Below are 27330 nucleotides of genomic sequence, written 5' to 3'. Positions count from 1 at the left end.
ACCTAGCAAAGTCATTTCCACCCAACAAATTTTGTAGTGTTCCCAGTTTGCTATTTCTGTATTGTAACTGTCTTTCTCCATTTCTCTTTCTTTCTCTCATCGAGATGTTGACATAGAGAGCTGTTGAGGAGAGAGATAAACATCAGGGGCAATGTGACGGTGTCCCAAACAATTGCACCACGCCACACGTTGACTTTCTTGGTGTTGCATGACTGATTTAAAACATTGTCCGATTTCGTTTATGGAGAGAGTGTGTTCTGCAGGAGGCGGAGGTAGGAAGTAGTTGGGGTATCAGTGGACAGTTCTGCATATTTATCTGATATTGTTTTTTTTTTTTATTTAGGTTTAGGCTTCAACCTAAGGGGCGAAATGAGAAGTTCAAAATTTGCTGGGTGGGAAGAAAAACACTCCAATATTTATTATTTCTTTAATATTTCCTTGTCTTGCATCGCACTCTTCCAACACTTTCGGTTACTACTTTTTCATCATTCCCATCTGCAGTCCTGTTTACATATTAGTGTGTAGTGGTGTGTATACCCTCAATCACATCACATCTCTCTATCTCTCATGTTGATATCTGCCTGTCCTTCAGCACCCTCCATCATAACACCCTCTCGATTTCCTCAGCACGCCTTCCTTTTCCCTTTCTGGCCACAATATATTAATTTACACGATCTAGCAAGCTTAATTGCTTCAGCCAAGAAAACTTTTCTAACTCCCAAGTCCCAAGAAAAAATGGGTCGTGAAATATCAGAACACCAATTCAGGCCAATAACTCCAGTGCGAGTTGTCATTCCTATTCCACGAGCTTTAAACAACACAAAGGAGGAGGAGGAGGAGGAGGAGGAGGCAGCGGCAGCGGAGGAGCTTTTGCATTTGGAACATGAAGAAGAATGCCACACACCCAAGTCACCTGCTGCTCACGTGATGGCGAAGCAACCACCATTAGTGTGTCTACCACTACCCAAGAAACCTCGCCAAGCCGCCAGAAGAAATTTTAGGAGGTTATGGCCTTCACAATCACAATGCTTTTTGCAGGTTCCAGACGATCTCGAAACACTGTTTATGGTTATCACTGGTACAAATACTTCTGCCAAAAAGATCAGAACCAGTTAAGGTTGTGATATTTATGCTCTATTAGTACGCAGTTTTTGAAATTAAGTGCGTTTTTCTTGGAAGACAAAATATTTCTTTTATTTATTATTTTTGTATTTTCGGATTGTAATTCTCCAACACATGATCTCTTCTCTTCTCTTCGTCCTTTTCTTTGCAACACAATTGTTATTAGCAACAATATAAATCGCTGGGAATGGCAAATGTTTATGTTGTATTTCAATCACGATTTGCTAAAATTTTTGTGTATTTTTGGATTGAAGACCATTCTCCCTTAGTTCTTTTACCTTTCCTTTCATACGATTTTGAAATTTTGAGCAACTTTTCTTGTACGATTAAGCCTGAGATGCTAAAATTAGGTTTATGTGGAATTTTATGATATAATTCTCTTCTTTTTGAGGAGATAAATATATAGAGTACAATCCTGATTATGTTTAGCATAGAAAGTAGGAAGTTCCTTCTAGAAGTTTCAATGTTCTTATAATAGAAGAGATTTTACTCAATGTGTTTCAAAGCAAAAGTTATTTTTAAATAAGCAATTTCAAACGAGTATAAAGAGAGATTAGGGTTTTCTTAGCGAAATGTGTTTGTGTCATGTGGGACCATGAATTTTACTAGGACAGAATAAGGCGGATTGAATTACAAATACATGGGGAATAGTCACAGACTCAAAGAGTCTGATTGGTCTAAGCTACCTAAATGGGGACAAACGATGCCACACATTCTATTGAGCTCCAGATCAATAGTAAGCGAGGTTAGGGGACTTCGTTGAGATCAACCATGCTTGCTCTTCAAGGTATGGAAACCTGATCCAACTGAGGACCAGATTGGTTTCTTATAATCTTGAAGATTCCTACAATCCTACAAGAAAATAATATTTTTGCTAGATATCCTTTAGAATTCTCTCGATTTAAAATGGATATCATTATCCTAAAAGAACTATCTCCTGACTAGTTTAAATACCCTCATCTAGGGCATATCTCTGGTAGTGGTTTCGTACACATACTTTGCTTAATAGCCCATTGCTTGAGTTTTATATCATATGTATACTGATTTGACTGTCGGAGAGCCTTTCGTTGGTACCCAAGGTTATTTGCAGTTGTTTGCTCTTGTTTGTAGGTGGCCAAATTTGCACAATTCAACCACCCACAATGGTGCAGAACATTGGTTCCAACATGTCCCATATTCTAATTTTAATTACAATATGAAATAAACTTAAATAGGAAACATATCATCAAATTATAATAATAACCAATGTTCTAAAGACGCTAGGCACTAGTCAGGTGGCGAACTAGGGCTTAGGGCCTAGCGCTTATAAATAAGTGTCTATTTATGCTTAAAAAACACATATAATTATGTTGGTATATATAAATTACAAAAATAAAAGGAGATATATATATTATAAAGTATTAGACCATATCAAAAACATGGAGAACACGCATATAATGAGTGTTCATCAAAGTATTCAACAAGTCTCTTACATCTTATTGAAAAATTAAAATGTAAAATGAAGGTTATCGATTTTTTGCCTAAGTGAGAGTCAAGACCTAGGCCGGTTTAGGCAGGTTAGGTAGATGCCTAAGCCTATCTAGGCGCACTTTCTTAATTTTCAAACGTCTAGAGATTAATCAAGGTAGTGGTTAGCGGCCTAGCACCTAAATGACACTTGGCAGGATTTTTAGAACAGTGATAACAACAATTAATCAATAGCTTGCAAGTGAGCTGACATTATCAACATCCCTCAAGTTGGTGCATAAATGTCGCTACTACCCAACTTACCAAATGAGATTTGCCCGAACTACATTTGTCAAGATATCTGCCACTTGATCTTCTTAATAAATTATCTTTCTACCTCAACATGCTTGGTACAATTATGTTGAATTGGATTCGTCACAAACTTACAAGCAAATCTTAGTTCTGTAAGCAGTCTCCTAAACCAAAGAACTTTATACAGTCCTTTAGCCTTTTCTCTATACTCAAGTTGTCACACCTCGATCCTGAGCTACATCCAAGATCGGCACGTGATGTTAGAACGTAACTGTACAACTTATACAATATTGTAAACTGAAATAGAAAGGAACGAAGTTACTCGGAAAATGTAGAAGCCTTGAGTGATGAATGATTCTTGGGATGAGCTGCTGACTAAGTCACTCTCTTTAATACGTTTTGCAGCTCTACTTAAAGTGTGCAAGCAGTTCACAAACACCACGTCATCTCTAGGATAAAACAGCCCAAAATCTTCTTCTTCTAATAAGTTCTTCCTTGCACAATAAAAGAACCTTCAAACTTACACCCTTTCAATATGTTGCTAACCAAAACATCATATCAGAAAGTATATGTATTATTTTTATCGTTTTTGTTTCAATGATTCCAGGGACTGCTATATATTCTTATAGAAGAAAAAGACGTGGAGGTTTTGAGAGATTAAAGCCTTGAAAGTAGGACAAAATCAAAACATAAAGTAAATTCAAAATGGAAAAAAAAAATGGTTTGATTATGTATAATGACATGATCTTCTTCTCTATACAGAGAAGGAATCGCATGTTTCATATTTAAGAAGAGATAACTCCTTATCTAATTATAATTCCTCTTTAGGGTTCTCTAGGGTTTCTCTAAGGTTTCGCTAGGAGAGCGGCGTGAGAATATTACGATGTTGGCCATTGGTTATTCTAGGCGATTCCTTGAGGTTGAGGCACTGCGAGGATCGAGGATCACAATAAGCAGTTTCGAGTGGATATGCATGGATGTTTGATCGTATAGTTTGGCAATTGAGGGATAAACTTGCTAGGGTTTATCAAAACAGGCTGCAAGCGGTGTAAAGGTGGATGGAAGATATGATGAAGAAGTTTGCAGAGCAATTGGATCTTATGGCTGAAGAGCAAATAGTGGTAGTGATTGATGCTAAGGATAGTGCCCTTCTCAGAACCACTAGGGTTTTCCTAGTTGGTAGGGTGCTTTTGAGTAAAGCATTTAACAAGGAGAGGTTTAAACATCAGATGTTGAACCTCTAGTGTCCTAAAGCTCAGGTTACGATCGTGGAGTTGGATGACGGGCTGTTTTTTTTTTTTTTTTTGGGTTCGATAGCATTCGAGAGAGGTCGATGGTTCATAAAAGAGGTATGTGGCTTTATGATGCTGTGTTATTGGTGTTAGTGGAGGTGGATGATTTGGCATTTCCTGCGAGCATTCCGCTGTGTTCCCAGGAATTTTAGATCCAGGTGAAAGGTCTACCTCTTACATATATGACTCGCCATATAGGTGAGTTCATTGGAAACCAGATTGGGGTTCATGTACTAACTGATCAAAGTAAGAAGGGTGATATTCTAGGCAGTATACTGTATATTAGGGTTGCAATGGATATCACAAAGCCTCTATGTCGAAGTTTACTGTGAGAAATACAGGGGTTGGAGGTGGGAATTGATTTACGGTATGAAAAACTTTATGTAACTTGCTTCTTATGTGGGATCATTAGACATATAGAGGATCAATGTGTACACTTTAGGGGCAAAAATGATGATGATTTATCAAAGCCATATGGGTGGTGGTTTCAGAATGACGTGTTGGGGGATAATTATCGTAGGACTCTAGGGAAGCGCTTTAGGCCGAATAGGTCACAAGGATGGTCTATGAAAGCTCCATTGCATGTGGAGGAGGTGGAGAGTTCAATCAATGATGAGTTGTAGGGTCATGGTTTGTTGGATGAGGCGATGACGGTGGCTGGAATGGTCAATCATATGGCGAAGATCAGGGAGTGGAGATGGAGGTTGATAACACACAAGCCATACTCAAGCTACCATATTTAAACGAGGATGTGGACTTGGAGAAAATGATAATTGATTCGTTGGCGGTTATCCCATATCAACAAAAGTCTACAATCCAAGAGTTTGGAGGGTTGACACTATTTGGTGTTAATCTGAAGGTCTCGCCAGGAACTCGGGGGGAGAACCTGCTGCTGCAGTTTGGCCTCGCACATGAGGAGGGAAGACATGATTCTATTGGGCCCAGTGAGGGTCACGAGATTGTGTTAAGCCAGATTGTAGCTTAGTGGAGTAGACTGTGCATGGTAAGCAACTAGTGGTGGGTCCTAGCCCTCCAGGTGGTCTTGGAGCTAGGCTAGGATCTCACCCATTGAATTTATTGCCAATTATTAAGTTTCATCAGAGAGCTAGGAAGAAGAAGCATCGAAGAGGGTGACGGCTTGGGAGTCTCTCATCAAGGAGCATTCAGTCCAATGCTAGAGGTTGTGTTGTTGCTCTGTTGCCAGAGCTCTCAAAGAGAATGGAACATGAAGATGAGGAACTAGAGGCATGGCAATTTGGACGAAGGAGGAGGTTGACAAGGGTCAACCTCACCGTTCGCAATAAGTTGCTTAAGTTGGAACTACTTGAGGCTTGGGAACCTCTGTGCAGTTCATGCGCTCCAACGTTTAATTTCTAGTCAAGATCTCATTGTAGTCTTCTTGTGTGAGACAAAAATTAATGCTCGTTACATGGACATTTTACGTTTGAAGTTGAATTTTGATCGTGGCTTTACGGTTGACAATAGAAGTAACTCAGGTGGCTTATGTGTTTTATGGAAGGAGGAAATAAATTTATATTTAAGGTTTTATTCTCAGAACCATGTCGATTTCAATGTGGGTGTTCCGGGTGATGCGCTATATTGGCGTTTTACTGCTTTTTACGGTTTTCCATCCACAAGTGATAGGTATAAGTCCTGGAGGTTGCTTGAGTCTCTTTGTGGCAATTAGTCTAATCTGTGGTTATGTATGGGTGATTTTAATGAAATCCTCTAAGCCAACGAAACATGAAGGGGCTAATATTCGGCAAGACAGGAAAATATAGGGTTTCGTACTGCGATGAAGCAGTGCGGGTTGCTTGATCTTAGTTTCTCCTGGAATAAATTTACGTGGTTTACAACAAAAGGGGATGGGATCAAGGTGAAATTGGATAGAGCATTGGGTAATCAGGCATGGATGGATTTGTTTCCTTGGTTTAAAGTGTGTCATTTAAACAAGTCTTCGTCCGATCATTCGTTATGAGGAATGTTGGCATATGGATAAGGGTTGTAATGAAGTAGTGCGGGATGGGTGGAACCATGCTGTGGAAGGTTCACCAATGTTCTAGGTGATAGAGAAGATTAAGATGACAAGGATGAAACTCATTAATTGGGCTTGAAGCAATGCTAGGTCGTGGCTGAGAAAGATTAGCAAAGTGGAAGATAAACTCACGAGCTTGTTGGGGCAACCATTCATGGAGGAATCTATTGAATATAAGAAAGAGCTTATTGGTAAGTTAAATAGATTACTTGAACAAGAGGAGCAATTTTGGAAACAAAGATCAAAAGAGAATTAGGTTAAACTCGGTGATCATAATACCAAATATTTTCACTAGAAAACTAATGAGAGACTGAAGCATAATTGTCTATATGGGTTAATCGATGATGATGGGTGTTGGCGTGAGGATAGAGATGGGATGGAAAAGGTTGTGGTGTCGTATTTCTCAAAGTTATTTACTTCAAATGGTGGGGAAAATTTTGAAGACATACTGTCACGTTACGCCCTCAGTGATGGAAAAGATGAATGCCGAGCTTGATTGTCCATTCATGGATGAGGAAATTAAATGTGTAGTATTTCAAATGCATCCTACAAAATGCCTGGCCCTGATGGCATGTCTCATGGCTTCTACCAAAAACATTGGGGAGTGGTAGGTTCGGATATCTGTAATGGGGTTCGATCCATGCTTCTCTCTGGTCAAATCTTACGGAAAATTAATTACACCCATGTCACGTTAAACCCCAAAAGTCAAGGATGTTACAAGGATGACATAACTCTGCCCTATTTGTTTGTGTAATGTTTTGTACAAAATAGTGGCAAAGGTGTTTACGAGCAGGTTAAAGGTTATTTTTCCACGTGTTATCTCTCCTCACAAATTGCTTTTATTATAGGGTGATTAATTTTGGACAATTACTTGGTAGCTGCTGAAGTTGCTCATTATACGCATAAACGGTCCTCTGGGGCCAATGGTTTTATGGCGTTGAAGTTAGACATCAGTAAGGCATATGATCAAGTAGAATGGAAGTTTCTTGAGGCATAATGCATCGATTAGGGTTTTTTGATAAGTAGATTTGCATGGTCATGTTGTGTATTACTATGGTTACTTATTCTTTTAAGTTGAATGGTAAGTTTGTGGGTTATGAGCATCCAGAAAGAGGAATTCAGGAAGGGGACCATTTCTCACCCTATTTTTTTGTTATGTGTGCTGAGGGGCTCTCAGCTTTATTAACAAAGGCAGAATCAGATGTAAAGTTGCAAGGGATTAAAGTTTGTCGTGCTGCTCCTAGCATCCATCATTTGTTCTTCGCTGAAGATAGTTTTTTGTTCGCTCGAGGTACCCTTTGCGCATGTCAAACCATTAAACAGGTGTTGAGAAAATATGAAATGGCTTCAGGAGAAGTGGTAAACTTTGAGAAGAGTTGTGTTTCATTCAGTCCCAATCTTACTAATTATGATAAGCAACTATTGGCCGACTGTCTCAGTGTGTGGATAGTAGATTTTGATGATAAATATTTGGGTTTGCTGGTGCTAGTTTGGAAGTCGAAGAAGGAAACTTTTGCATATGTGAAAGATATGGTATGGAAAAAACTATAAAGTTGGCGAGGTGGTTTCTTGAGTAGTGCGGGAAGTGAGTTATTAGTGAACACGGTGGCTCAGGCTTTACCTACGTATTCCATACAATGCTTTCTTCTTCCTAAATCATTTTGTGAAGAGTTGAACATGATGATAGCTAAGTTTTGGTGGAGTAGGGATCCGGGAAAAAGGAAAATACATTGGCTCAGCTAGAGGTATTTTGTGCAAGTTTAAGCAAGAGGGAGGCCTTGGGTTTATAGACCTATATGCGTTTAATCTTGCATTGTTGGCAAAACAAGCATGGTGATTTCTTCATGATCCCCAGTCTCTTGTAGTTCGTGTTTTCAAAGCCTGTTATTTCCCTACGACAGAGTTTCTGGAGGCTCAGGTGACCGCCAATAGTTCATATGTTTGGAGAAGTATTGCAGCCTCAAGACCGGTGCTTCAAAATGACCTCTGATGGCAGTTGGATTATAGGAAGAAGGTTCTCATATGGCAAGATGGATGAGTGCCGAGGGAGTCTTGCTTTAGGATTTTACCACCACTGGTACATTGGGATGCTGAAGCCACGGTGGAGGCTCTATTTTGGACGGAGACGAAACAATGGAACGTCCAGTTGTTGACTACATTTTTCTCCCCAGAAGAAGTGCAGTTAATTCGAAGGCTTCCACTCAGTTTACGGAATACTGTTGATCGTAGGATATGGCATTATGATCGACATGGTAAGTACCGTCCGGAGCGCATACCATGTCACACGGGGATTAAATGCAGTTAATGGTGAGGGTGTTGCTGGGTCTTCCTCTTTTTCTAGTTCTATAGGGGATAAGCATGGAAGAAACTGTGGAGTGTTTGTGTTCCTGTGAAAGTGAAGATTTGTGTTTAGCGTGCATGTTTAGATTCTTTGCCTACAGGTTGAATCTTTGCAAGCGGAGAATGACGAATGAGGAGGCTTGTGTAGTTTGTGGGGGTTAAGTTGAATCAACGGAACATGTTTTAAGAGATTGTAATGTAGCAAAAGTGGTGTGGTTTCGAAGCTTGGGCACTAGGGTGGATACCGGTCAAAGGGTGTCCCTTACGCAGTGGTTAGCCAATATACAGATTCAGGTTCCTACTTCGGGGTTTGAGCTAAGTCTAATGTTGATATGGGCTCTGTGGAAACATAGGAATGAGGTATTATGGAACGGCACATTGCCACTACCACAAGAGATTGTGCTTCGGACTGAAGGTTAGATGCAGAAGTTTCAAAAGTGGCATAAGACACCGGCTAAGAAGTCCCTTCGAGTAGTCCAGAAATGGAAAAGACCGTTAAGGATTGGGTTAAGTGTAACTTTGATATAGCTTGGAGTCAAAGAGGGAGCCCGTGAGGTTTTAGGGTGGTGATTCATAACCATTTCGGGGAATTTATTACCGCTGCTGCAAGTTCAATTGAGAGACCAAGAATTGCTCTGCACACTGAGTTTATTGCAGCCCAACGAGCGGTTATGTTGGTTCAAGGCCTATTCACGGAGGAGGCAAAGATTAATTTTGAAGGAGATGCTAGTTTGGTGTTAGCAGCCATGAAGGGTCAAGGGGATGATTGTTCAGAGTTCGGACCTGTAATAAATGATTTGAGCTTCTTCCTGGCGAGGTGGTTGAGTTCAAAGATTATTCATGTCCAGCAGGAAGGTAATTCGGCAGTGCATTGACTTGCTCGAATAGGGATCAATTGTGTTCAGGAGGTATTGTGGTTTGAAGAGCCTCCGAATTTGATTCAAGATATTCTCATTGAGGAGGGATTGTAATTTCTTATCTATTGTTCATTTGAGGATAGGTCTATTGATGTGCGAGACCCTCTTTTCCTTCGACCTGGTTAAAATCCCCAATAAGGTTTTTATAAAGGCCCATTATGCACACTATCCTCAATTTGTGAGTATTCTCAGTTGTTCAATGAATATTGTACTTTGTTTCAAAAAATTTAAATATAAAAAAAAAAAAAAATCCTTATCTAATTGATAAAGCCAAAATCAATTGTTGTTATTGGTAATAAAGCAAAACATAAATATATTAAATATTTAAATAAAAATATATTTACTCCAACATACAACATAACAGTTAATATATAATTTACATACTGGTGGGGTCTCTTCCACTTATATACAACACACAAGTCTGCAAAGTGATTTTGAGGTACAAGGTGAACTTTGTCACTCTAAGCGCTCAATCTTCATCATTATTGCTAAAGACAATCCTTGTTCCATAAGAAAACAATAGTCAATAAAAGACATAAACATATATCCTTCCTAATAAAGGACTCCTAATATTTACAATATATTTACATCCCCTTTTAAATATTACCCATGGCAATACTCCCCTTTAAGTTAAAGCATAAATATCACACATGCCCAACTTGACAAGTGAGTCACCAATTGACCTACTACGCACAGCATGAGTGAGGACATCTACAAATTGCTTTTCTGAGTTCACAAACGGTATTCACACAATCTTCTTCTCAAGCTTTTCCTTAATGAAATGACAATCAACCTCCACATGTTTTGTTTTATCATGTTGTACTGGGTTCTCTGCAATTTCATGTGCGGACTTATTATCACAATACAAATTCGTGGCCTTCTTCAGTTTGAAACCTAGACCCCAAAGAACTTACTGATAGAAGCATATTCATGCGACTTAAATGGCTTGTTCTCGTGCATTTACGTTATGTTTCTTTAGTTATTTTAGTCCTTTATGCTTCTTTTGTGTGTTTTCAGGTTCTAAGGGCAAAGTATGCAAAAGGATGCCTTTTGGAGCCTTTTGGAGCAAATTAGAGATTGGAATGGATATCATATGCTTGGAGCCAAGAGGATGGACGAAATTGAAGGATTCCTCCTCCATTGCAGCCACATGCACATTCAATCATTCACACCAAAACCTTGCACATGCTTTCCCATTTCATTATTCATTCACCTTGCAGCCACTCCACATGCATTTCTAGCTTTTCCTTTGCATTCCCCCTTTAATCAACACATGCATCCACTCACCAAGAAATCATTCATTCCACATGCACCCAAAACACCACCAGAAATCATCATTGCCGTGGGTACCTATCCCATTTCAGATTGTCATTCCACTTCATTGCACATGCATCTTCATAATTCAACACATGCATTCATTATTTATTTACTTTGCATCCTTTAATTTAATCACATGCACATTCAAACAAACACAATCATTCCAGCCATACCTTGCATTTTCAGATTGTCCCTTGCACATGCAGCCACTTATTCAAAGCACATGCACTTGTTACTCTAACATTTCAGCCACTTGCACTCCCATTCTCTCCCAAAACCGTGCACATGCCTTCTCCTTGCATTTCCAGCCATTCCACATGCTATTTCAGCCACATGCACTCATAATCATTCAACCAACATGTGCACATGCAACCTAGCTGTCATGTTCCCCCCATTTCACCTATAAATACTCATTCATTCACACTCATTCATAGACAATCCATTCACCACAGAAATAAGGCCTTTGTGCCAGAAATTCATCCATTCCAAACACTCTTCCATAAACTCATCCATTGCAGAAATGTAGACATCAAACCACCCTTGTGCCATGCCTTCCCTATTAATCCAAACACCACTCCCCAAACCATTCACACCATCAAACTATCCTTAGACCTTGTGCTACAACAACGAGGAAGAGAAGAGTGCCTAAACGTTCATACAATTCAAGTTTGAGTTGTTGGAATGTTTAGGTGTTTCTTTGATTTCAATGTTTAAATTCAATTCTCTTTGTTTTGTACGTATGAGGAATGGAAGAGAAGAGTGCCTAAACGTTCATACAATTCAAGTTTGAGTTGTTGGAATGTTTAGGTGTTTCTTTGATTTCAAAGTTATGAGGAAATTCGAAATATATGTTTATGCTTACATTTTGATTTGATTACTTCTAATTGCGTTTCATAAGTTGTGATTCAATTTGTTTAACCGTTTGATTGATAACTTATTTATGTATGTTTATTGAGAGTGCACGCTTAATTTTCATGCATGAATATGACGCTAGAATATAAGTGAGTTTCACCTAATAGTTACGAACTTATATTCACAAGTAGTGGAGGTTGCTTATAAACAATCGCGTTAAACGAATTCTTGGCATAAGTTTCATGCAATCATAGTAACGAATGCCTTGTCAACACTTATAATTTTCATAGAGCGTAATGATTCTTGCTTGTACCTCTTCTATGCATTCATGTTGAGGACTTGTGGGGAATATTTTGAATTGTCGCATGCATCATCCAATTCAATAACGTTACGAAGATTTGAAGGTTAATTAGTGCATCACGGTTAACTTGGGGTGTTGAGAATTAATGGTTTATTGAAATGCAATTGGAAATCATTTTATTATGCAAGTGTAACATGTGTGGAGAAGAATCTTCTAGCTAGCATTCATCCATTCATTTCATCACATTCATATATACTATCTGTTTTAATTCGAATCTGTACATTTTAGTTTAATTTCATCCAAAACCAATCCCCCTTTACTTTAATGTCCAATTTAGTTAGAAATACATTTAGTTTGTGTTTATGAGTGTTTTGATTCATTTTATTTCCCAATTTCGTCCAAATTCACCAAAGTGCTCAAAACTGCCCAGAAAGTGATTTTAAGGCAGTTTTGAGTGTTTTGGGTGATGTTTGAGTCTTTTGGTTTGTTTTAATGTTTTAAGTGTTTAGTTTTACATTCTTTGAGTTAGAAAGTGTTTTAGTTTGTGTTTATGAGTGTTTTGATTCATTTTGTTACACAATTTCGTCCAAATTCACCAAAGTGCTCAAAACTGCCCAGAAAGTGATTTTAAGGCAGTTTTGAGTGTTTTGGGTGATGTTTGAGTCTTTTGGTTTGTTTTAGTGTTTTAAAGTTTAGTTTTACATTCTTTGAGTCTAGTATAGTGTTTTATATTGTGTTTTTACGTTTGAATCAAACCATAATCTTAAATTCGTCCAACATTGGGTTTAAGGTCAGAAACTGCCTAGTTAGTGTTTTTAGGCAGTTTTGAGTCTTTTGAACTTGTTTTGAGTCCTTTGAGTCTTTGTGAACGTTTTTAAGTTTGTTTTTACGTTTTTGAGTCAAATCCAAGTGATTAACAATCCCTCCTAATCCCCGGTCCAGAACGATCCCTACTTATACATATACTACAATTTGACGAAAAGAGGGTTTAATTTATGCGCGTATAAATCTCGCATCACTTACGCAACCAAAAAACTTCACATACTCCATGCGCCATACCCCTGAATTCGGCCTCAGCTAAATACTTAGACACAACATTTTGTTTCTTATTCCTCCAAGTAACTAAATTTCCACCAACAAACGTAAAGTATTCAGAAGTAGAGTGCCTATCAGTCACATCACCTGCCCAATCAGCATCAGTAAATCCCTCGATCTTCAGATGACCGGAATTTTTATACAAAATTCCTTTTCCTGGAGCTGACTTCAAATAAGCTAAAATCATCATAACAGCTGCCGTATGATCCACACTTGGTGAGTGCATGAACTGACTCACTACACTTACTACATAGGCTATATCCAGACTGGCATGAGCTAAATAAATTAGTCTTCTTACTAGCCTTTGATAATTGCCTTTATCTACTGGTTCTTGATTTGGATAAATCCCTAAGTAATGTTTCTCAGGTTTACACCCAAGCATACCTGTTTCCTTCAATAAATTCGGAACATATTTTCATTGAGACAAGAAAATACCTTTGGATGAACGAGTAACTTCTACTCCAAGAAAAAATTGTTAAGTCACCTAAACTTTTCATCTCAAACCCGGCAGAAAGGTTCTTCTCCAGTTTGACAATGTCATCTAAATCATCACATGTTATTATCATATCATCCACATAAATAATCAAGGCTGTTACTTTAACATTTCTCCACTTCACAAACAGAGTATGATCAAACTGACGTTGATAATACCCATTCTTTCTCATGGCCTAAGTGAATCTCCCAAACCATGCACAAGGTGACTGCTTAAGCCCATACAGTGACTTCCGCAATCGGCACACTCCGGATTTTCCTCCGTTATTATATCTCAGAGGAAAATCCATATACACTTCTTCCTCTAGATGTCCATGAAGAAACGCATTTTTTACATCAAACTGTTTCAGTGGCCAATTCAAATTTGCAACTAATGAGATAAGGACTCGTACTGTATTTGTAATACCCTGAAATTTTAAACATATGAAAATGTGGAGAAAAATTGAAAATAAAGCGATGTACGGTTATGAAAAATTGAAAATAAAGCGATGTACGGTTATGAAAAATTGAATTGAGATTGTATATTATTTTTCGGGAACTTATACTAATTTATTTGAATTTAGATTTTAATTAAAACTAGTTATGAAGAGTGAAGTTTGGAAATTAATTATTTAAAATCCGTAGACGTTTGAGGTCACAATTTATATTTTTCAATAGAACATGATCTCATGAACGTGTAGGCGTAAACCGTTCACGAAACAAAGTTATAATGAAAGAGTTATTAACGTTTAAAGTTAGGGACATTTTTGTAATTTTGACTTGGACTAGAAAATCTGGAGGGAGTGCCATGTGGGTGGCTGAGATGAAAAGGAAAGGAGAGAAAGGAGAAAGGGGGGAATTGGTTTGCCTAATGAGAAGATGAGGAAATGAGGGAAAGGAAAGAAGGGAGAATGAGGGAACAGGGTTCCCTTCGACCCAAGTAACCCTACCCGGAGGCATCCATGATTTCCAATGCAATCCATGGTGTTTTCCAGCGTGTTGACGCCACTCACCATCGGAAAAACATTTCTCATCGACCCCTCTACCATTTCCACCCCAACAATGAGAAGAATTTGCCTTAAATTGGTGAAACCCAGGAATAAAGCCTAAACAAGTTTGGGGGCCTTGGAGTTGTTATGGAGTCGAATTGAGGACGCCCAAAATTCTAGGGTTGTGGCGGAATTGAGTGAAATTAGGGCTTTTCCCAAGCGAATTGGACTTCGGCTCAGGTCATGAGAGTTGTTCATCTCATTGAGATCTACTTGCTTGTAAAATTTGGTATTTTTTTTTTTAAATAGTTGAATTTTCCGGCTAGTCGGGGCGGCCAACCGCCATGTGCGGCGGCACGTGGCCAGTGAGCCAATGCAATCTCTTACGCTAATTTCAATATTTTGAATCCATAGTTAATATACATTTGGTGTGATTCACTTGTTTGAAACTAGTTAGTGATTGTGAGTCATTTGAATATTTTTCAGAGATGAGTTAGGAAATGGAATGGTGAACTACGAAAGGCTTGATCCCATTTAAGGGTACGTAAGCAGTCTAACAGAGGGTTAGATGCTGCCTTAAAACAACTAAGATTAATCTTTCATTGAAATTTGTCTAAAAAGAGTAATTGGGTGATTAATTTACAAAATTTACCTTATGTTCTTGGTAAATGAGTTGGGTTATATATTTTGTGAGTAACTCATAATTCGATAATCAAGAATTAACCTTTTGTTGAAAAGTTGATTTAATAGAAGAAATATGGAGATTTAATTGGTAATCTAAACATATGTTTTGGTAATGAAAATATGATTGTAGTGTTATGAGGAATTAAAGAATTTAAGTAAAGAATCGTGATTAATAGTAGCTAAATAAAAAGAAGTTTAGTTTGGGTTTATCACTGATATTATTTCCCGAAATAAATATTTTGGGCCGGGGCGTTACAGTATTCATCTTAGCCACCGGAGATAAAGTTTCCTGATAATCAGTCCCATACATTTAAGTGTATCCTTTCGCCATCAACCTTGCTTTATACCTGTCAAGTGATCCGTCAGCCTTGTATTTAACTGTAAAAAACCATCGGCACCCAACTGGTCTTTTTCCTTTCGGCAACTCAACTACTTCCCATGTATTATTTTTATGCAATGCCCTCATCTCTTCATCCTTTGCTTCGGTCCATTCTCGACTTTTCAAAGCATCTTCAACCCGAGTTGGTACTTGAATTGAATCCACATTATTCACCTAAGCTTGACATTCGAATGAAAGGTTTTTACATGACACATAATTGGTTATTGGATACTTCACTTTCCTTTCGGAGAAAACCTATCAGGAGGTACGCCATGATTTTGCCTTGGTGGCAATTTATATGTACTTATAACATCATTGGTTACATGAGTTTCACTGGTACTTACCTCAGGAATATCCAAAGAAGACGTATTAGATGATGGCACGATTGAGCTAGAAAAAAATGAGGGGGGGATGATAGGAGCATATTTAGGCGACTTACTTAGCTTGTTTTCGTGCATCTATGTTGTTAATTCATAATTGTTTTAGTAGTTTAAGCCATTTTCGTGTGTTTTTAGGTTCATATGGCTAAGGAAGCAAAAAGATGCATTTTGGAGCATTTTGGAGCAAAATTGGGCTTGGAATGGATAACATATGCTTGGAGCCAAAGTGTTGGACGAATTTGAAAGCCTTGTATGCACTTTGGACATAAAACAAAGGGCCTAGCCCAATCAAACAATCCTTTGAGCCATGCAAAACCTCTAGCCCAATCAACAACCCTTAGCCACATGCATTCACATGCATCACAACCCCAAAACCATCAAGAAACACCATTCACACACACATGCACTTACTCTTTCATCATTGCACCACCAATTCAACACATGCATTTCCACCTTCCTACTTCATCATTTCATCCACATGCACTCTCAATCATAACAACCACATTCACTCTTAAACAATCACCCACATACACATGCATTTCCACCTTCCTACTTCATCATTTCATCCACATGCACTCTCAATCATAACAACCACATTCACTCTTAAACAATCACCCACATATTCTCCCATTCCCCCTATAAAAACCCATGCATTCATACACAAAAAAACACATCTCATTTTCATACACAACACATCACAAACACATCCAATCTTCCCTCATTGCCTTGAGCTACCATTCCCTTATAATCCAAACACCACTCCTCATCCATTTCCATAATTCCCCAATCCATTCAACACACCAACAACATCCCTTAGACCTTGTGCTACGACGAAGAGGAAGATAAGAGGGCCTAAACGTTCATACAATTCAAGTTTGAGTTGTTGGAATGTTTAGGTGTTTCTTTGATTCTCTTTGTTTTGTACCATGAGGAACTTCCTCTCGGCTTCATTCCATTAGATACACTCTCCCATTTCTTAAAGGATTTCGACATCAGTTTTGCTTCAAGGGTTCTTTCTTCTTAATCCTATGTTCACTCATGTTATATATTTTTATGTCAAACCTTTTGTAAACATGAAGTGTAACTAATCTCTCTCTAGGGATTCGATGTAGCCTTGCAAGATTGCCATGTAGTTAATTCGGAATTCTCATTTAATCTATCTATTTCTTGTTTCATTCTCCGATTTAATTGTGACTTAGTGTGTTGATTTTAATGCTTGATCATCATTTGAATTAACCACAGGTTGTTTAGCCAAGATTAAAGCACACATCATGCATAATCTTGGTAGATATGTGAATGAATGAAGGGAATGTTTTGCAAACATCCTGCCGATTGTTCCCTTTGGTTTTGTGAAAGTTTCTTGTGCACTACATAGTCTTGATTAGGAACCAAAGTTGCACATCACAATTAGGCTCATGATTAGAGACATTTGATCAAATCCACACATCATATGACTGATCATATCTAAGTGAAACAAACCCAAGAAATAAGTAGAGGGATGAGTATAATCTGACTTAACAAGCATGGACTTGGCTTAGCAATGGTGAAATCGAATCTCTAGCTTCATCTCCATTTGTGCTATCTCTTTTTATTAGCTGTTGATTCATTCATTTTGTGTTTACTTCATTTCCTTATGCTTTAATTTACAATCTGTCATTTAGTTTAATCAAAACCTAAATCCCCCTTTACCTTATTGTTCAATTTAGATAGAAATCAATTTAGTTTATGCTTTAAAGCATTTTGAGTCTTTGGTTTGTCTTAGTGTTTTAAAGTTTAGTTTTGCATTCTTTGAGTCTAGTATAGTGTTTTAGATTGTGTTTTTAGCGTTTTTGAGTCAAATCCAAGTGATTAACAATCCCTCCTAATCCCCGGTCCAGAACGATCCCTACTTACATACTTACTGCAATTGTCAAAAAGAGGGTTTAATTTGTGTGCGTATAATTCTCGCATCAGGGGAGTAGGCTCGGCAAAAGTTTCAATAGTACTAGGCTCGACAGCAACCTGATGTGGAGCTGTTTCTTCTTCAGCAGAAGATGGCTGAATGCCAGCACACTTTTCCTCGACAAGGCATGGCTGACATGTTGCACTATTCTCGGTAAACAGCAACCGAAGCCCTATCACATTCTTGGCAGCTTCTTGCCGATACCTATTGTTCTCGTTGCCATCAACACATGCTTCCCTTGAACTACATACATATCACATTGTCTAGTATCTCTAACCACCTAAGATCACCCTGATCACCACTAGTATTCTCCTCCTGGTGATCTGAAGGTGACGGGATCGAAGAATAAAAATACTCGGATTCAGAAAAAAGTAACGTCCATGGTTACATACATATGGTGAGTTTCAGGATGACAGCACTTATACCCTTTCTGTTTGGAGCCAAACCTAACAAAGACACACCGAAGAGCACATGGATCCAATTTGCTACGATGAATCTTGCGAATACGAACATACGCTACACATCCAAACACACGAGGAGTTAGGGTATTGGTGGATACGACGAGAACATGTTCTGTCAATACTTGAAGAGGTGTACGAAAGTCCAGAACCCTAGATGGCATATAGTTAATCACACAGCACAGGTAACAGCTTCAGGCCAAAAATGTTTAGGCACGAAAACACCAATAAGCAAGGCACGAGCAGTTTCCAAGATATGATGATTCTCTCTCAGCAACCCCATTTTGTTGCGGAGTATGCGAACAGGTAGTTTGATGAATAATCCCACGATCTTGTAAAAACTGGAATAACTCAGAATTTATGTACTTTCCACCATTGTCAAAACGCAAAACTTGAATATCAGAGGAATACTGAGTTTTAACCATCTAATGAAACAGATGAAACATATCACAAACCTCACTTCTATTTTTCCACACATACAACCATGTCATACGAGTGCAATCATCCACGAAAGTAACAAACCACTTAATTCCCAAAGTAGTACTAACAGGGGAAGGCCCCCACATATCAGAGTGTACTAACGCAAATGGAGAAGATCTTGTATTCATACTTGGAGGGAATGAAGCACAATGACTTTTGGCTAAAATACATACTTCACATTTCAATTATGAGTCTTCAATACCACTGAACAAATCAAGTAATATATGTTTCAAATAACCAAACAATGGATGCCCCAAACGATGATGCAATAACAATACCTTCTGTAGTTTACTATTACGTGACACACGAACGAAATTAGCTCTTCCAGGAACCACGTCATCCACATAATATAGCTCATCTCTCTTAGTGCCACTCCCAATGATCTTCTTTGTTTGAATATCCTGAAGCAAGCAAAATGAAGGATACATTAATACAACACAATCTAATTGTTCAGTGACTTGGGGTACATACAGTAAGTGGTGGGACAATGGTGGAACCAATAAACAATATGTAAGGGAAGAGAGGGTGTAAGAGACACCGTTCTCACTCCAACAACAGCATCAATAGTACCATTAGCAGTTGCCACACACTTTCTATGAGAATGGATCATAGATTGAAATAAAGTCTTATCATACATCATATGATCCGTTGCACCGGAATCCAAAATCCAATCTATATTCACCATTGTAATAACACGATTGCACCAGATGGTACAATAACAATGAAGTTTACGGTCTTGATTACAGCTGCTGCAATACACAGGTTGCACTATGTGACAGCACTGCACAACTAATCACCCACGATGCACTGAAATTCACACGGTATAGCCGCTAGACATATTCCAATGTGCTGACACATACCAGCATAGCCACCATAACAGATTAAAAACCAACGGCTTCCTGCAATCTGTACTGAAGCAGTACAAACCGATAACAACTCTGATTTGAGAACACACCACCAATACCGTAGCAGCCCCAAGTCTTTCTAAGGTAACAGACAAGCAGTAGACAAGTACACACTGCACGTCAATACACGGTACAATTGCAGAAAACACAGCAATTGTACACAATTTACTGTTTAGAATTCGGATCGAAACCAAGTTGTGCAACACAACCCTCACGGCAGCAGCAAGGTATTGCGCTGCACTAAAGAAATTCACGGCAGCAGTTAAACAACGTGCTGCAATCTCAGGATACATGGCCTGACCAATTTCTGCAACAACAGCGCAAGAAACCAGTCGACCGAACGCATCAGGGGAAGAAAAAAAATATTGTTTTACAGTTTCTAGGGTTACGGCAGCTTGGCTCTGATGCCAAATAGAATTTTACGGCTTAATTCTCATTGTATTACGTAACTGACAATATATACAAGATACAATCATTGTTCCATAAGGAAACAATAGTCAATAAAGGACACAAACATATATCCTTCCTAATAAAGGACTCTTAATATTTACAATATATTTACATCCCCTTTTAAATATTACGCTTTTAAATATTACTCGCGACAATAAAAGACACCTCATACCTATCAAAGCATGTCAAACTGCAAAAATGCCATCTACACCACGGAAATGGTGTACTGGGAAAAGGAAAACCGTATAAGCTATGAAGTTCTTGTGAATGCCAATAATATAACGTATGTGATCAAAAAGTCAATTGACCTCATTTATAGAACATTTCAGAAATCCTTTGCATGTATAAAGTAATCTTCGCTCCACAAATCTTGATAGGATACACGCAAGTATTCAACCGACTTTTCGTTCATACATATAATAAAATGATAGGGCTATAACCACCCTCACAGCCTTGTTCCACACCGCTTGTGTCACAATCAACAAACTGATCTTGCTCGGACAAAGCCATCAATTTACCAGTTGTATGCCTTGGTAATTCTTTCCATGGCTACCACTGCTGAAAAAGTCCAACAACATCCTGCAAGCATTTTATTACAATTAAATATCATGTTGTTTTTGTAGTATAAATTAAATAGTCGTTAATTTGATGGACATAGATTCGTATTTAGAGTACAAGAAACCATTTGGTTTAGTTCCAAGATTGTCTACAAATAAAATTGATTACCACATTGGCCTTGGTCCTTGATTGGTGTCACGGCTCCTTTCTTTCTCCAATCTATAGTTGGCGGTGTTGTAGCATTTTCATATGGGTGTGCTATCCACACACCATTTTTTATTTCTCATACACCTTTCTAATTTTTAGCCATCAGATCGGATGAATTGAAGAATATCAAATGATAAAAATTAATAGGAATACATGAGAAGTTAAAAAAAAAAAAAAAAATGTGTAAACAGCACATTCTTTTTCATATTTGAAAGAAGTCTTTGTGAAACATTCGTGCCCCATGAATCCATTTCTCGAGGCATTGAAGTCTTCATTTGTAAGGTCTGCAAATTGATTGACGCTCAACTTAGTAAGGTTCGTTTGCATCACTATTGGAAGATTCTATAGACTCCACGTTATCCTTGAATATATTGAATATATTGAAACGCTTCTCCTCCTCGTTAATACCGGTATATGCACGTCCATAACAAGCCATTCATTGCTCATATTTTCCGTACATTGATGCATCTTGGAGAGTGCGAGACGTGGCTTGAGAAGACAAGGCCCCCAAAATAAAGAGTAAGGCCAAACACAGTTGCGGTAGGAAGTCAATATTTGCTAATTCTAATTGCAATAAGTAGCACCAATGAAAGTTGCAGTGCAATCCCTTGAAATGTTTCGGTAACTAGCGTCGCAGTATCATTAACATTTGAATCCATTCCCCGTCCATTTCCAGTGATCGAACAACATTTCTATGCTCTGAGAAATTATATCTATCATAATTTGTAGACTGTCGCTGTTCAACATTGCAAAATATACATAGAAATTATGGGACGAAAGATGAGTCTTCCTAACACAACACACTCTTAAGTTACGCGAATTAAAAGAACCACCATGATAAATACACATGTCATGACAAACATCAGAAGCCATGTGAAACAAGTAGTCTTGGACGTCCTCGAGTATATACCTGCTGCCCGTGTAGTGGCGTGACCAGTGCTTGCCAAGCTACTTTCAACAGCCTTCTCTGTAGAATCAAGTATCTGCACACAAGCCATAACTAAGTTATGAGATCAACATACATGTCATTCCATCAGCACTCCATTTACATCTAAGACACACCAAAGAGTAAACAGATAAAAAGTTTTTTATGTAACAAACGATGTTGAATTATTGCTGGGAACATTTTCCGATGGTCGCCATATATCTGATGATAAAAGGGTTTTCGCTTGTGACAATGTAAGTTCTATTACAATCATGACTAGCACAGTCAACAGCTTATATAAGAATACTTAGTGTTCCAAATTTTTAAGAGATCCAATAAAAGACATTCAGCAGCGTATCCTTCTTTTCCTAGCTCTGATTGCCAAGCTTATTGTGTTATTCAACTTCCTTCTTTATTTTAAATTTAAGAACATGGAAAACCGGACCAGATATCATATTGCAAGCCTCCCCAAACCCCTTTGCTGTAAACTATTTCTCAACAAAAATTAAATCAGTTCTGTTACCACTTAAATTCCTCGGCAGGTGTTTTTTTTATTTTTTATTTTTTTATAATTTTTAGCCCCCGTCTCTTAGGAACTCATTACAGTCCCAACATTCGTTTCTTTGTTTAACATTTTCCTTTTCAAGAATTTCTCCTAATCTCACACCCTCTAAATCCAAAGCAATATTCACCAAAACTTCCCTTCAGTGTCGCCCTAAACAAATCAAACCACAGCCAGCTAAATCCAAAAGGTATCGACTCTATAGACATTACAACATCCTGAAATAGATATCTCAGGGTGCTTACTTTTTCAGTGTTTTCCAAGGAGTGACTCATCATGAGACTACTCTCTTTGAGCTGTCTAGCCAATCCAACCATTTCGTCTGTCAAATCCTCTTGAAGCTTTCTGTAAACAAGAGAGAAAAGTTTATAAGAATCGAAAGCATAATGTGGAAAAGAAATGTAATTAACATTTGAAAGTCTTAACGGCTGAATTGTGTGTTCTACCTTATGGACATCAATTGACTTGGGATTGAGGAAATTTCCTCTCTAACAGTAACTGTATCTACTCTGATGGGTTATCTGATTCAAGGTCACGTTATTCGAGCCATCATCTGTTGGCAATGGTGTACAAACATGCAGAGGTCTTTTAGAATCGCAGCAGATGGCAGGAAAGACATGGGTTGGCCATAAACTAGGGTTGCTACAATTTGGATGGTCCTCCTAGTTCCTTAAGCACTCTGAATAACAGAGAGGCTGGGGTCTGTAGGCCAATATTTATCTCTGGGTAGCATCTTGTCTTTGTTACCATCAAAGTAAAGCAAGAAATTGTACAGAAAGAAGGAACACTTCCCAAAGTTGCCTGACTATTGTTCTAAATTTATCTGATGTCCCAAGTGAGCATCCATGTCATTTCTATTTGTACATATGCATTTTTTTAAGCAAAAATCAACTTCTATTTTTACTAAAACAAAAGTTTCATACTGAAAACACATATAACTGCATCGCTGTGGTAATTAATGACTAACATCCTAGAACTCCCGTTTTCAATTTCATCCAGTCTCATGACTCCAGTTTAATAGAAAAAATTGAGATACTGTGAATATACCTATGCTTTTCAATGTGTGCTTGGGCGGCAGCATCCAGTTTGACAGGCCCTGAAGAATCAACACCAGCAGTCTCGCGAGTTCCATCTTCAGTATTAGAGATAGGCCTGTTTAACAAAAACACAGTTCAAATAAAACAAGTCATTGCAGACAAAATATCACAAAGAAGGAGCTGAAACCATAGTGATCCCAACTACCATTCACTTACACAAATCTCCTTCTCAAACCTGGAGAAGGGGGAATCTGATTGTCTCCTGTATCAGAAGAGTTTGCTTTGACAGAAATTCTTGCAAGGGGCTCTTCAGGTGTTTGAATATCAGGCTGGGAATTGGCGAAAGAAATCACAGTTAGGAGCAAGGAACTCCATATATTGCACATATATACATTACATTCTTCAACCAAAAAACAAACAATACATTACATTCTAAAGAAATATTCGCTTGCCAAACTGTTAATCCGGTAAACTTGTGCTTTCATATATGATGCCAGATTCACAATATTCGATATACCATGTCAGATATCTAGCAACAGAACATTATCCATTTATTACAGATTCACTCTTGAGATGCCATGAAATGACACAACAAATTACATGTAGCATGAAATGGTGTGGGCACTTGAACTATAAACTATCTCTAGGAATTGTTCACCGCATAAGAACTAAAAACTGTCCAACCATCCATCACAGCTCAAAAAAAAAAAACCTGTAATATTTTAGTTGTCATGTCAAACAGTCTCCCAAGAAATTTGTTTCAGCCTAACAATATTTTGTTTTTCATACCTTATCATTATAATTTCCCGGCTTCCAAACTAAATCTACTATTAGTAAAATTGATTCAAATCATAGAAATTCACAGAACATTGTAAATTAAAGTACACATTTTGCCAATGAAACTGGTTTAAAGTACATAAAACCAACACATCAACAAAAGGCAACGTGTATGCTTTCTAGATTATATGCACGCACCGGTGGAGCAGCTAATTTGGAAGCAATGGCTTCAATCTTCTCTGAATGGTCACTCAAAACAGCCTTTGAAACTCTGGGTACAAAATCGAAGATAATGATATCAAATAGTAAACTAAGAATGTTGCAAACTCTTAAGTAGGGCACAGTATCAAGAAAATACATTGAAATAGAGAAGATGAAAATGTTGATCTGTGTAGCCACCATTAGTACCCAGTATCAAGAAAATAGTGTTTGGAATGTGAATCAATATTTCCATCATACCTACCAAAATCTGTAAAGGTTCGTAAGGTAAAAGAAAGGAAGCGTATTGGAACATGCATCCAACTATTGGACAAATAATCGTTAAACAAAAGTAAATCAAGGGAGAAAATAAAACACATACTTCGACAAAAATAAAAATAAAAAACATACTGACCTGGGTAAGCCTTCTGGAGTTCTCTCTTCAGCTAGTTGTTCTACCAGTTCTCGTAAAGTAGCAACATACTGCAAAGTAGCCGTACTTAGTCATCCATAAATGGCACATCTCCCCAAAGAAAAAACAAACAAAAACCTAGAACTGTAAATATCACGCCGAGAAACTGGAAATAGTTGGCACAAAAGAATTAACTGCAAATGGATAAAACTTTGTAACCTATAATTCTAATAACAACATACATGTACAAGTTTTGCCTGGTTCTGTTGCTGAGGTGCAGCTGCAAGCAGCCTCTTCAAATTCACCTCTGTTTTACTGATTCTCATCCCAAAATCCTACACCATTTAACAAACATAAAACAACAAACGATTCAACACTCAACCAACACCCATGAAACGATCACCTTTTTGTAAATGATCTCTATGCTTTGTTTTTTTATCTAAACGTCGTCGATTTGATATTGATCAGTTCAACAATTGGTATTTGTAAGTGATCATTTCATCAATTTCCCAAAAAATTAACCCAAACTCTAAAAAAAGAAAATCCATAACCCAATTCTGCACAGGTTGTACGTACAAGTAATCAAGATGCAAGAGTTCCCTATTCCAGATACACAACTCCTAATTCTAGCGCTCCTAATCTTGCACAAGCAGAAAGTACGCCAACCATGGCATAGCAATCGGGTTTCAAATTCCCCTTCAGGCAGTGGAGATGTACATAAAAGAACCTTTCAGATAAGCTGACACAGTGCTTTAACAATGACACCAAATTCAATAGAGATATCTAGATTATGCAGGTACCCCTTTACCATAATAAGTGAAGAGATTAAATCTTTAAAAGAGAAGAACCACACACAAAAAAAGAAAAAAAAAAAAAAAAAAACCCTTTAATGTACCCACAAATCATGGCAGTCCAAGAAACATCTTTCTCCGGCATTTCATAAAATATCTTATGTGCATGTTCCAAATACCCACATTTCGCATACAAACAGAGCAAACTGGTTTTAACATAAACATCGAAGTCGAACCCGGTTTTCACCACAAGGGTATGAATGTTCAGACCCAATTGGAAGTCCGATCGCCTCGCAAACGCTTTCAGATGCAGAAGCACCTCCTTGTCAGGACTCAGCATGCACAGCCAATGGTTACAAACCCTTAAATCAAAACCTCACATTTTTTTCTAATTGACAACCCCTTCCTCACCCATCAGATTCTTCTAATTGACAACAATAGTAAGCATTACTATCAAAGAAAATCTGTAGAACATGAGATACTGACTGAGTAACCTTGATACTGACTGAGTAACCTTGCAAAGGAAGTCGTGGGTCGAGAGACTCGAGACTGGAAACGGCGAGAGGACTCAGAGCCAGAGGAGGTCGCGGGTCACGCCGTCACGGGTCACGGGGGTGAAAGATTGAGAGTGAGACGGCGACACTGACTGAGAGTGAGACGGGTCGCACCGTCGCAGGTCGCTGGGAAGGAAGAAGACGAAGACAGATCGCAGGTGCGCGGAGCGGCGGAGGCTGCGAATGGGAACTTGGGATTTGGGAAGGACAAGGGAAGCGAAGGGTTTCAGACTACAGAGTACAGAGGCAGAGAGGGAAGGCTCGAAGGGTAAGACCTTCTCCCACCCAAGCATCAAGCCAAAAAATAGCCCGAACTGAGGGCCAAAGGGCCAACCAGCTGACCCAACTCAGCTAGTCCCGGGCCAGGCCAAAATTTTCATTATTCATGTCGGTTATATCCGATAACATTATACTTATTTCTGTCGTTTATATCTGACAGGCATGATAGGCCAAAATTTCAAATATAACGGCTAGCTGACATCAGTTACCGCTGGATTCATTTTTGTTTTTTTTTGGGGGCCAAATTTTTTTAAGCTGTGGTTTTTGTTTTTAAATTTAAGTTGTAGTTTTTAAATTTAAGTTATTTTTAAATTTAAGTTGTTGTAATTTTTAAATTTAAATAATAAATTATGTTTGGACCTTATGGCCCTTTGGTCCTCGGTTGGAGACTGTTTTTTGTGACAGGGCTAAAACAAACCCTATAGCCCTCAGTTGGAGATGGAGGCAAATATGACCATGTACTGTTCATTAAAGTATTAATATCTTGAAGGGCCAGAGGGCTAAAACGAGTCATTTGGCCAGCCTTCGGTTGAAGATGGTCTAAGGGTGTAGGGTTTACCTTTTAGACTGAAAGAACGACACCGTTTAAGTAATAAAAATATTAATTTATAATAACTTCAGTTCGGTTCGGTTTCCAAACCCCAGAAACCAAACCTAACCAAATCAAATTTGGTTTGATTCGGTTTAACAGTTTCAGTTCTATTTTTCCGGCTTCGGTTCAGTTCGGTTTTTGGTTGTTTGAACCCACTCCTAATAGTGAGAGATGAGAGGAGAGGACGCGTCTAATTTGTGAAGAGTGGTAAAAATGTGAATATCTCGAATTCACTGACAAAATTACCCTCCTAGCTTTTGGTAATTATTTT

The 27330-nt window shown here is 38.2% G+C and overlaps 1 protein-coding gene across 9 annotated transcripts; it reads right to left on the bottom strand.

The window, feature by feature from the left end:
• Window positions 1-21548: 21548 nt before the first annotated feature.
• Window positions 21549-26458, bottom strand: LOC137718232 (uncharacterized). Of its 9 annotated transcripts, none has more exons than XM_088699241.1 (9): window positions 25905-26451; window positions 25086-25178; window positions 24847-24914; window positions 24592-24702; window positions 24432-24504; window positions 23673-23785; window positions 23467-23571; window positions 22665-22764; window positions 21549-21915 (listed from the first exon to the last, which is right to left on the bottom strand). In XM_088699241.1, the coding sequence occupies exons 4-9, from the start codon at window positions 24633-24635 to the stop codon at window positions 21739-21741; spliced, it is 612 nt and encodes a 203-aa protein (XP_088555367.1). In that variant the 5' UTR covers window positions 24636-24702; window positions 24847-24914; window positions 25086-25178; window positions 25905-26451; the 3' UTR covers window positions 21549-21738. The 9 variants fall into 9 exon arrangements, with proteins under 9 accessions (XP_088555367.1, XP_088555366.1, XP_088555363.1 ...); XM_088699240.1 differs by having other exon boundaries at window positions 25871-26430; XM_088699237.1 differs by lacking the exon at window positions 24592-24702 and having other exon boundaries at window positions 25905-26458.
• Between the last annotated feature and the right edge of the window lie 872 nt (window positions 26459-27330).

This window comes from Pyrus communis, chromosome 8 (assembly GCF_041283825.1).
Source record: "Pyrus communis isolate YQ-2024b chromosome 8, ASM4128382v1, whole genome shotgun sequence".
NCBI classification, from domain to species: domain Eukaryota; kingdom Viridiplantae; phylum Streptophyta; class Magnoliopsida; order Rosales; family Rosaceae; genus Pyrus; species Pyrus communis.
Note: the sequence above shows the minus strand (reverse complement) of the source record. Positions and strands in the feature narration are given on the sequence as shown.